Source organism: Larimichthys crocea, chromosome III, assembly GCF_000972845.2.
Source record: "Larimichthys crocea isolate SSNF chromosome III, L_crocea_2.0, whole genome shotgun sequence".
Lineage (NCBI taxonomy): Eukaryota > Metazoa > Chordata > Actinopteri > Sciaenidae > Larimichthys > Larimichthys crocea.
In genome coordinates this window covers 34,048,683-34,060,714 of record NC_040013.1, presented here as the reverse complement: position 1 = coordinate 34,060,714, position 12,032 = coordinate 34,048,683, and the positions used below count along the sequence as shown (strand labels likewise).

General features: G+C 42.1%; 1 protein-coding gene across 2 annotated transcripts in view; it reads left to right on the top strand.

Moving 5' to 3' along the window:
• The first annotated feature begins 1,108 nt into the window (after positions 1–1,108).
• Positions 1,109–12,032, top strand: part of notch1b (notch receptor 1b) — a 38,350-nt gene continuing 27,426 nt past the window's right edge. For both annotated transcript variants that reach the window (XM_019271832.2, XM_019271831.2), the window contains exons 1-2: positions 1,109–1,388; positions 2,024–2,105. In XM_019271832.2, the coding sequence (XP_019127377.2) occupies positions 1,331–1,388; positions 2,024–2,105 (140 nt within the window). In that variant the 5' untranslated portion in view covers positions 1,109–1,330. The remainder of the gene's footprint in view (positions 1,389–2,023; positions 2,106–12,032) is intronic.

The window sequence follows — 12,032 nt, the reverse complement described above, 5'->3', positions numbered from 1 at the left end:
TTGTGACTCTTTTCATGCAAAAACCTTCCTTAAGGATACAGTGTTCCTCCCGATTTTATTCTCCTCTCAACGCTCTCTCAAACTGCACCGAGACAAATGTTACTGTTTCTTTTTGTGCTTCACAGAATAGCCTAAACAAATGTGTCATGTTGTAAACATTTATGCTGAGTGATTGTAGACATTTGGAAACAATTTAAGGTTTTCAGTTATCAACTGATAAACTCAACTGGTGGATGATAATCAAAATGCAAACAAGTGTGTTAAAATATGCGGGGCTCCCTCACACAATGTGATAAATGTATATTTACTAAAACATTGGACCAGTTTATTAACCCGGGTTCATGTACCTCATTTTAGGATTACAAAACTTTATTTATTGGCAAATATATTGGCATAAATACTGTTACATGTAAAAGTTCTTCATTGAAAATCTTACTTCAATAAAAGTATTATCATCAAAATAGTAGTACCGAAGTACCAAAAGTACTCATTATCCAGAATGCCTATACATGCATTAATATGTAAGAATCACGAATATACCTTTAATAATATAAAGAATGAATACTATTTTGAATTAATAATCTAATCTACATCCACAAAGTACCTAGAGTTTGTTACATGTAGGAGTAAAGAGTACAATACTTGCCTTCAAAATATAGTGTACAGTACAAATACCTCAACATTGAGTACTGATAACCAACTTGACCAACACAAACACTCAAAGCTGCCTGCTCTCTCATACTGTAACTGTTGTAATACAGTAAAACAAAAGTAAACTACTGTCAGATTATTCGCATATAATACAACTAAAGTTACTGCATAAATAAAGTTTTTTTTTTTTTCAAGAAAGAAGCTGTTTTTAAAGACATCACATCATAAGTGATGACACAGACTTATTCCTGGACTTGTTCTGGGAAATAGAAAAAACTAAACAAAACCTAAACTTTCGCACTATCTCTTCATCAAGTTGTACAGCTTGTTTCTGTCTTGCTTTGCAACCGTGTGATCGTTCAAGTGTGTGTGTGTGTGTGTGTGTGTGTGTGTGTGTGTCTGCCTGTGTGTGAGAATAACGCCCCTCGATGCGGAGCAGCGGATGGAGAAGTGCGTCCCTCAAGTCATTTCCAACCCGGGATCTGAAGTGACAACATCCCATGCTCGGAGTTCACAGCTTCACTTTCTCTGCGTGGACCTACTGAAGGATAAACTGAAAGTTGCTTGTGTTTTTGTTTTGTTTTTTTGTTTTTTTTTTCATTTGACGAAGAGTGAGACACAATATCGGATCTATGAAAAAACCCACGTGGATTTATACAACCATTTTAAACCAGAAGGAATGCATATTTTCTTTGTCAAACTAACTTTCTTGTTGTCGCTGATAGCACTAACACGAGGTGAGTGGCGGTGTGTTTTTGTCTTAAGAAAATGTACTTTTAAACTTTTACTCTTTAAAACTCAGGGTAGAGTTTGATCTGAACTTGTTGCATTCGCTTGTAGTTTGTAAACTCATTATCCCCGCAACTTTTTGCACTCATCCTGCAGGTTTCCAACGTGTACAGTTCATTCACATTCATCAAGTTTATTAATAGATATTAACACACCTGTTGGCTTTATCCCAAACATGTCTTTTCACCAGCCCACTACCCAATATTTGCGTTTTCTGTCCAGCAAACATTCAACTTTTTCTCACTAGTATGTAAAGGCATGCCTTTGCTCCTGGATTCAGACTTTTTTGTTTTTATATTATTGCAAAGCTGTGTTACTCCCCATATGGCACATTCTTTTTGGGACAGCTGCATAGAGGAGCATGCAACTGCCAAACCAGTGTCAAGCCGCATCTTCACCACAAAAAACTGCACTTTGAGGTGGCAAGAGTCACACCTAGAAGTCAAAATTTATTGGAGCATTACCTGTGGTATTCATATGCTACCTCATCTGGAATAAGTGTTTGTTCGAACCCAGAGTTACTTGAGAAAGTTCCTTAAACTTTTAGTAAAGTGCAGGTGCTATTAAAACTTTCCATTCGCAGGTCTAAGATGCTCCATGCCCACGGAGTCGTGTTTGAACCAGGGGAAGTGTGAACCAAGTCCAGATGGAAATGGGGAGTGCAAGTAAGTTTTAACATCTGTGTCTCTCTCTTTAACCAGAAGAATTGTGGGAAATATGTGAGATTTGTGGAGTTTGACATGACTCAGATTTTTGGTTGACATGTGAGTGCTCTCACCAGTGTCGCTATTTCTGCGAGGCAAATGGTCAGAGGGCTGAGACAGAAATGAGTGGACATTGATGAGGATAGGGGTCACTGTGTGAGAGAGCGTGTGTGTGTGTACGTGTACGTGTGTGTGTGTGTGTGTGTGTGTTAGTGCCACCACAGTCTGCAGCCAAACTCTCGCAGCCCTAAATCTTGCTTTTCTTTTCTTTCACGGAGCGACAGCTGGGGTTGCCAGAAGCTCGGCGACCATTGTTCTCTACTGCGATTAATTCTGTGTGACTAATCTGGGTGAGGCTTCCCAGAGAGACCCTCAGACCCTGTTCTCCTACCACCCCCTCCTCTCTCCTGGGATTTTGTCCCCTCCTCAATGGCCCTCAGTGCTCTCTCTCTCTCTCTCTCTCTCTCTCTCTCTCTCTCTGTCTCAGTCTCTCTCATTCCCCTAGACAGATGGCATAGGGTAGTGTTTTTTAACCCGTTAAAAAGGGAGACAAGTTCCTGCATTTTGTCTTCTGAGTTTTATATCTGAATATTGTTTTCAGTTCTCATGTAAACCAATAAGCTTCAGCTCTGCCCAGAACTTGTTTTTACAACAATAGACCTACTTTGCGCTTGGCTCTATTTCCATCCTGGCATGAGCAGCAGCAGCCAGTGTCATCTTACTGTCGCAGCTCGGTGACCGGGCGAGTGATTGGACCGACCGGGTCACAGCTTCGGGACTGCAAGACCCAGGCAGCCATATTGACCCCCCGCCACATCTTAATTTGGTCTGGTTGTGTTATTCACCCCTCAATCACCCCAACCCTCCACACACACACACACACACACACACACCCCACCTTCCCACTTTCCCCACCTCCTCATTGGGCCACAAAGCCATCATTGTGCCCCTGCACTGTCCCTCTCCTCAAAATTCTCCAATTAAACATGGAGATAGAAATCCTTGCAGTTTTGAAAAGGTTTGAGCGGGTACACACTCAGTTTGTGACAATGGGTGTGCCTGTGTGCGTGTGTGTATGTGTGTGTGTGAATTTTAAAAAATCGCTCTCCTATTGTGTAACTGTGCCACCAGAGGGCTGGGAACTCTTGAGATAAAGTTTAGGTTATCAAGTCTAAGTAGCAATGCAGAGCAGAAACTTAAAAACACTCAGCTTCCAGCTTTAAAAATGTCAGTGCTTGGTTTTTCCTGTTGTATATTATTCAGAACTGAATATTTGGACTTTTGGTTGAAATACTTAAAGATGTCATTGAGAAGTTTTTTGGACAAACTAGGCGAACAATAGAAAATTTGCATCTAAAACTAATAATTTGAATTCTTAGCTGATAAAGAAGTGTTTTATAGTTTCTTGTGTGTTTTGCTCTGCTGCAGTTAAAGTTAACTTCAAGTTAACCTATCAACAAGCAACACCTTCTTTGTACACAGGCCTAAAACTGACATACCCACAATAAAAACACATTTTGATTACAGACAGATGAACATGATCTGCTCATAAAAGTGAACTCTCAGAAAATCAGAATCAAAGTGATACTAAAACAAATTTCCAAAGAGAAGCACATGATAAAGATCCTCTTGTGGTCTATTATTAGATGAACTTCCTGCAAGTGTACACCAAAATCGATGATTTAGTGCTAACACTTGTAAAAGCAGCATGGTTAACAGTATCAGGAACTGAAAGCTTAACAGAGAATTAATTGAAACCAGGTGGGTCCTGTTTGAAGGTTAGTGTGAGGGTTTTCCTGTTGCAGTAACTCAAAGTTAAAGGTCTGACAGTGTCAAGTGTATTATTCGGTTGATATGTTAATTAGTTAATTGTTGTCCTCCTTGGCTTGGTGAAAGATAAGTAATATTTCCTAATGAAAGCAGAACCTCACTTCATACTTGACAGAATTACAATTTGGTGTCACCTCAATCGCAAAGCTGCCGCTCTTGAACTCAAGTGTTATGTTCGAGGTCAAGTAAGTGGCGTTGGATGCTTCAGTTTTATATAGTCTGACAGAGATGCCTACTTGACATGCCATACCATAAATACCATCTCCTCCTCATATCTGGCCTGCCTGGCCCAGTGAGATCCTGACTGAAGTTTATCTCTCTTGAGGGGCTTTGAGGAGGCCTTTCATTTACAGCAGAGGCTTGGCAGCAGGAGAGAGCAGTGACAGAGCCGAGCCAGTCCAGATCAGGAAAAATAATTCCCAAATTCCAGTGGCACAATGGCCAGAATCAAAGCAAAGCTTCTTTATGCCCAAGGAGATGAGGGATGTCAGCTTGGAGGTGAGGAAGGATGCTGTAGAGAGATCACATACCTTCTTCATCAGTTAGCAGGCACGATGAAAAAATACAACTGATTTCTGACAACTTGTTGATTGCAGGGAGTCACATGATGAAGAGGTTTTAGAGTTTAGGATTAGAGTTTATATAGATGGGGTCAGTCTGGAAGGAAGTAAACATATCAGAGAAATACCTCTAGTTTATGAATAGAGAGGAATAATTTGGTCACTGTCCTGTTGGATACAAAGATCTGAGCTGCTTGTACTTCAGGGTAATGAGTCATGTAAGTTGCGCAAGGTCTTAAATAAACTCTCAATTCACATGAATTCCACTGGCCAGTAAACTGGCCTTTTATGATAAACTTGAAAAACTCCAAGGAAATTGCAAAATATTCTCATACATATTCATGTTGTATGATTGTTAGGGCTGGTTAGCATTAGAGTTTTTTTTAGATATTAGTGCAGGATCCCTGAGCTCCATTTCATGATTTCACGATCAGTAGATAAGTAAACGAGACTGAGAATATGGCAAACATTTGATGGTTGACTGCTTTCAGTCCTTTATGCTAAAAATACCATACATATCAGCTAATGTTTGGAAAGGTATTAAGCTTTGATATTCATCGTCACAAGTATTATTGCTCTGATACTCTGGCATAGTACACGTACCAACTTTCCAACACCTCTGACTTTCAGTGAGTGCTTACTGTTGTTTTGTGTAACCGATTGTTACTATCATCACATGTGGTTCTTTTTGTTGACATGAGTGTAGATGTGGTTAAATGTTTGAACATGCATCAGTGTGCATGGCAAACTTTTAAGAAGTTCAATCTTAGATTTTTCTGTGTTTGAGTTAGATAACAGAGTGTTTAATTCATTGCTGATATGTGCAGGGACTGCTACAGTATCCATCCACTTCAATGAAAGTGAGCCCTTGTCTCTCCAGTTCTGGGGATTCCTTAATGGCACCTCTGTTTGCTCCGGTCAGATGAGTCTATCTTAACCTCCCCCACACACACTACAGTCTCCCTCCCTTCCTACACCTCCATTCAGAGTCAGGAAACAACCTCGGAATGGCCCGAGGGAAGAAAAGGTGCCGTATCTGATCATATCATCACACAACGAGAAACACACAGCGCAAGGCTTTTATATGGCCGCTGCCGCCGGTGTTGGGTTCCCTTTGGCAAGAGTCCGGCTGGTGAGAGGGCTGATCGTCAGACTGTTCTGGCTGAATGAAGTGACTCGGTGGTGGGGAACCTCAGCGCCGAGGATTAGTGATATTTGAGCTTCCCTGGTTGGCATATGCCAAGACAAATCACATAAACTTTGATCGCAGGCTGAGTGGACTGACAGTCAGCATGTGTGTGTGTGTGAGAGAAACAAAGACACTGGGCATACTCCAAACCACACTTCCTCATTTCTTTTATTTCTTTCAGCCAGACCACCTGTCTGTGGGTTATAGTATAACAACTAAGAGGGACATGCACTCACCCACACAGCAGCATGCTCCATAATACCCATGATTACTTGTGGTTTTGCCCATTCAGCTCCACACAGGAACAGATCGACTTTGTCTGCCAGGTGTGCTTTTAGCGTTCAGTCACTCGCTGCCTGATATGCTCTCACTCACAGGATATTTAGGAGAATGGAGTGTGATGCCTTTATTGTGAAATGGAGCAGTTAGTTCAGTTAAGCAGCGATTGTAAGACTGATACCAATCAAGGCGTCTGTTACACATGTGGAGAAATGACAGCTTCCTCAAGGTTTAAAAGAGAGTCCGCACCTGACAAGTCGCAGTGTTTGGGCCAGGACTGTCTGGGAGCAGTCAAATGAAACCCTTAATACTCTTTCCATGCAGGAGGGACAATTCATTATACCATGAAAACTGTGGTGTAAATTATACTCATAATTTTAGACAGACATTAAATATCAAGATAAATATCTAGTTAAATATCAAAACAATAGTAGTAGTAACAGTCCCCTGTTAAAAATATCTGAACAGACACTGGCTTGTGGGGCCAGTTACTCTAAGAGCCAACAAGTAATTTTGTAGCATGGCTAACTCACAAAATAAATGTATTTACACCAGCACAACAGTCCACTCCTAGTCTTGTTTCATGGTGGACAATTGAGCGGTTTGAGGATGCATTGATGGGACATTTTGGCAAACCTTGAAGTTGCCGTGTACAGTAACAAACTAAGTGTCCAGTTGCACTGTCAGCTACACCTTCAGACACCCGTAAATCCTTAAAGTGGTTCCCAGCCTCGTAAAGTAGGCAGTGGCAGAAGTCATTAGAGCTGCTATGACTCTCCAAGGTACACACACACACACACACACTGAGTGGTTTGTCCCTGGGGGTGCTGGTTCTTTCCCATGGGTTGTGTCCATAATAATAATCCTCCCAAATAAACAGGGTCTCTAATGAAGTCTGCCAGATGTGGGCTGGCCAGGTCAGTTCTCCTGTACGATTACAGAGGAAGGAAAAGAGGGATGGATAAGGAGAGGAAAAGAGGGGCAGCATTTCCCCTGTAATTTCTGTAGCCAGTGGGGATTTGGTGGTCACTTTGGTTTCATTTCCACAACAAACAACAACCCTGTTTTTGTGCCAGCTTTGGTTTTAGTGGAAGGTTGCTATTTTTGTTTCAGTAGGCTTGATTTGTGTCACTGAAACTCCATGTCAGAGTACATTTTACAGTGTTGAATTTTCTCTACTAGTGGTGGCGTAGTTGTCACTGTGGTCAGCCACTATATGCTGCTGGGAAAACACAAGAGAGGGCAAAAAAAAAAGAGAGGGAAGTGTGGAGGAAAAGAGAGGAGAGAGAGAACCGCCCTTGAGTAATGCTTTTAAAACAGATAGACAAGACTAAAGGGGACGTAGGCCAGGCACAGAGGCAAACAGACAGGAAATGAGAACGGGTGGTGGGGAGACAGGAGGGATGGGGGGGGGGGTTACTAATACAGTTTGACTTCTGGTTGAAAGCTCTGACACCCGAGAAAGAGAGAAACATATAACAGTCTAACTCTGGTCTATTTCAACTTTACATCTTTTTGGTCATCCTCTCTGAGATTTGGGAGTTTAAAAACAGTGGTAAAACATCCTGGTTATTTTCTCCATTCACTGATGACTTGTTTGGTCCATAAAACATTCCAGACGTGCATCACAGTTTCCTAAAGCTTGAGATGATATCTACAGGTTGCTTTTTTTCTAATGCGACCAACTCAAAAAAACAAAACAAATATTCAGTTTATAACGATGTAAAACACACAAAGCTGAACTAGCTGAGAAGGAAGCTGATTGTTCTAAATTGATTATCAAGATTGTTGACATTCAGTCTCTGTTGATAATCAGTTTTTTGTTTCTAGTTCAACTCTGACCTGCTGTACTTTCCGTAAATCTCCAAATGAAGGTTGTCCCATAAAATATGTTTGCTTTTTTGTGTCCCAGACATTACGTTGAGCGTACAGTATTATAATAAATGATTTCCAATGATTCCAGTCATAAAAATATGCTCCAAGTTGTAATAAACTAGATTTTCCCTTGACTAGTAGCCTATTTTGAGTTATTTTTGCTATAAAAACATCAGGATCAACAATCCTGAAACATTATTATGTCATTGACAGAAATGGAACCAGACACTGATTCTGTCTCTCACAGGGCTTTACATGGCACCATAATTGAATAAATGCACAACCTAATTCACTAAGCTTCTTAAACTGGATACAGATTGGGGCCCTTACAGCTGCCAAAATCTGTGTATTCACTCTAGGTTTTTTTTGTATACAGTGCACATGTGTAGCCTACATATTACGTTCAAAGCCTCTGTCCCCATCTGCGTGTGACCTCAGAAAGATGGCAGATGGCAGATTGGCCCGACACTGAGGAAAACCCCTTTAGAGTGACGCCTGGCCAAGGGTCAGATGTCACCACAACATCTGCTGCAGGCTCGAGCCGCCGCCCGGCCCTGTTATGCGTCCCATCAGTGTTGCAGACCTGTTGCCACGGGCTACTGCGGCAGCAATAGAAGAAGAGACGGCCCAGAAGTGAGCACAGAGGAGAACAATGAGGGCTACCGGGCAGGGATGACAGAAAGGATAATAACAGTATCGGCCTTACCGCAGAGATAATTCCACTGCTGTCCTGCAGTTATATGATACCTCCCAAACACCTGATATTTGCTCAGCTTCTGATTTGTGCCCCTCTTTTCATGTCCTCTTTATTTACCTTTCCAGCAGCCCAGTTTACCTGCTGCTGTTGAGATTATCCCACTCGCCAGACCAGCAGATTTCTCTTGTTGAAGCAGCTGCTTTTCTGTTTGTTTTGAATACAGCCAAGTCTCCATAAAAGAGTCGTTGAATATCTTTTGTCTTACACCCCCTACTTTATATGTTTGTGCTCTCATTGAGGCAGTTAAGCTTCGTGCCTGTAAAAGCTGTTTTGTGCTGAGCGTGTATTTGACGGGCTGCTGCCAAGTTAAAGAGCAAACTGTTACCCTTCTTTGCCCAGCGTGTGCTACAGTTGACTTACTGCTTGCACCTCAGCCGGAGTGTGTTTGGATAGTGCGTCCACGTGCAACGAGGTAAGGGCGCAGAGGCTCTATCTGTTTGCCTTTTAGGCCTCGGTGTGAGACGCTGGGCTGTTTTGCGAGGGCAGATGCCAGGTTTCAAAGCTGGTGCGAGTTTTTTCAAGGAACCATAAAGTGAGGCTGCCAGTGAGTGTCGGGTTAAGAATCAGGACAGGAGACTCTTTAGAGTAAACACCAAAAATTCCTTCTGAACTGGCAACCCTGTTTCTGCCTTTCTCCCATTGAAAACCCAACCAAACCAGTTCCCTTTCTTCCAGACTCTTTTGTTTGTCCCGCTGCTTGTGTGTGTTTTTGGATTTTAAGATTTTCTTTAGCCTTGTGCTTGGCTTCAAACATCGCAAGACCTCTAAAGCTGCGGACCAGCCTGGAGTAACTTGGAAGGAGAAGGTTTTGGGGGAGTGAGCAGTAGTCAGTTGGGACTTATAAATCCTAATGTGGTGTATTGCAAAAAAGCTGAAACTGGGAGAGGAGGTTTGGAGGGAAAGAAGGTGCACAGAAGGGGAGCTTACGAATGCCAGCAACCATACAGCTTTGAACAGAGGAAGTGAAACCAGTGATGAGAAAAAAAGGGGGGAAATTTAGGGATGAGCTATATATAATGAAAGAAGATTCAGAGAGAGAATTTTTAGAGGCAGCGAGTGAGAAAGAGGAGGGGAAGAAGAGGTGCAACAGCTGAATACGCCCCGGCCTGTGGTCAACGCTGAATGGGGAGGAAAAACAATGGGCCCACTCATCCTTCGCTCTCTCTCCTCCTCTCTCACTCTTCATTTCTCTGCTAAGTAGTGAGGGGAAGGGGGGGTGGCCACTCAGATACCAACACTGTAAAAAATGTCCAACTCAAGAGGTCCATAAAAAGTAGCATTGAGCATAAAGTAATAGACATTTAAAAAAAATAAATTCACACTTTTAATAATTTTAAATAATTAGTTTTAAATGGATTTTTTGTATTTATTAAATGTTCCCATGTAAACATATGTATGGATCTTCCACTCCTGTCTGTTTTACAATCTCAAACTCAATTGCATAAAACCAAACTCAAAAAAAACAAACAAACAGACTAATTTATAAGATAATATGATAATATGCTTATTTTTTGCAGTGCACGGCCCCTGTCTCTGTCTAGGCTTGGGGACAGTAGTAGGATGGGGTGCCATGGAGAGGAAGGAGGCAGAGTTGTAGGGGTGAATAGCCGGGGCAGCAGCTGCTGTCTCCTCATTAACATGCGCACCTGCTCCCTGCGGCCTTTTTCCAGCGAGCTCGTGTGGCGCCTCACGACCTCAGCACCCGCCACCGCTGGGACTTAAACTGGACTGTGCTTCTAGCAGCCAGATCTGCTGCTTCTCTCCACCGACACACGCGCACACGCGCACACACACACACACACACACACACACACACACACACACACACACACACACACCTCTATTGTCCTATAAGAGGCTGGATACGGATGCTCAGAAATTATGTGGAAGAATTTTCCAGCTACAGCACAAATATTAATACAAAGATACATCTGTCATATCAGATTAAATCAGAAAGTGGGACTGCAACAGGCAGGATTTATGATGCTCTTTGTAACCATGTGAAAAAAAAGCAGCTTGTTTTCCATAATTTTTTATTGAAGTTTCTTTTAGAAATAATCAAAGATCTGTTGTGTTTGTCAACATCACCATTGTATGTGCATTTTACTGAAGTCATGTTATATGATTTCTGCTACCGTACAGATGGACAGATCTCACAGGGAATTGTTCGATGGCAGTGATGAATAACATGTTTCTGTTTGAAATCTGATCTGGTTAGTAACTGGGTCTATATTGACCCTGGATGTTTAAGATTAAATGTCTTGTGCCATGTGGAACAAAGTTGCCAATAGTTCAGCTTTGCTAGTACAACAACTACAGTAAAAAGACATATTTTATATTATTTTTTTAAATATTAAACTTTAAAGTGGACATCTAATTAAATCAGGATTTTCCACTAGGTTTCTTTATCTATATTACTGTATTTGGGTTTTGTTCACTAAATGAAGCATCTAATGATAGAGAAAGTCACATATGCAGAATGTAAAGCTTGTTTGACCTTAATGCTGCAATGATCCAAGGCTAAATGACACTCAGCTAAGGTAGCACTCTCCGCTCTTTACGCAGTGACACGCCACCGCTCACTACTACTGTTTATGCAGCGACCAGCCTAGCATGTGATGTTACCACAGTCCTAAGGCTGCCTAATCCCCTGAGAGGGGAGACCCTGTCTAAACACACGCCTGTCCCTATAGAGGGGCCACGGCTCGGTCCCCATTTCACACACACACACACACTGGACCCCCTGGGAATGTTTGGGGACATGGTCCTGCCAGCCCCTCGGGGCTAACAGACTTGCTGGCTCTGGTCAGGTATTTGAGAGCGGGTTTTAATGTCGTGGGAAGGCCGCTTTGATGTCACCAGGATGTTTTACGCACAATGTTATTTCTGCAATGAGAGTAAAACACAACAATATTCAAACAGAACTGTTGTTTGTGAAGTTTATGTACCGAACAAAAACCCCAACAAAGCCCTGGAAATTTTGATGTCTAAACATTACCCTATGTAATTTTCCTCTCAGTGCAGGAATTCATTTTTCAGAAATCTTTCATGTTCCTTGACCGAGACAGTGTCTTCCGTTTCATCCTCTTCCCATCCCTTGTCTGATGCTGGAGCAAATCCTCTCTGGGGAGGGAAGAATAACGAGCATCGAGATGGTGGCACAGTGCTTTGAAGTTCACATAATGTTGGCTTGCAGCTCAAACACTGTGGCATAGATGCTGCCTTGTCCTCAGGATGAATGAGTGCTGACAAAAGGGTCAAAGCGAGCACATTTCAGCCCTGAGAGCTGCTGGAGGGTGCCATGATGGCTTCTTTTCTTGTGTCTCGACTTTTGGAAAGGACGGATTAGGAACAAGAATAATAATAATCCAGATACTGACGTTTTTTTTTTTTATTCT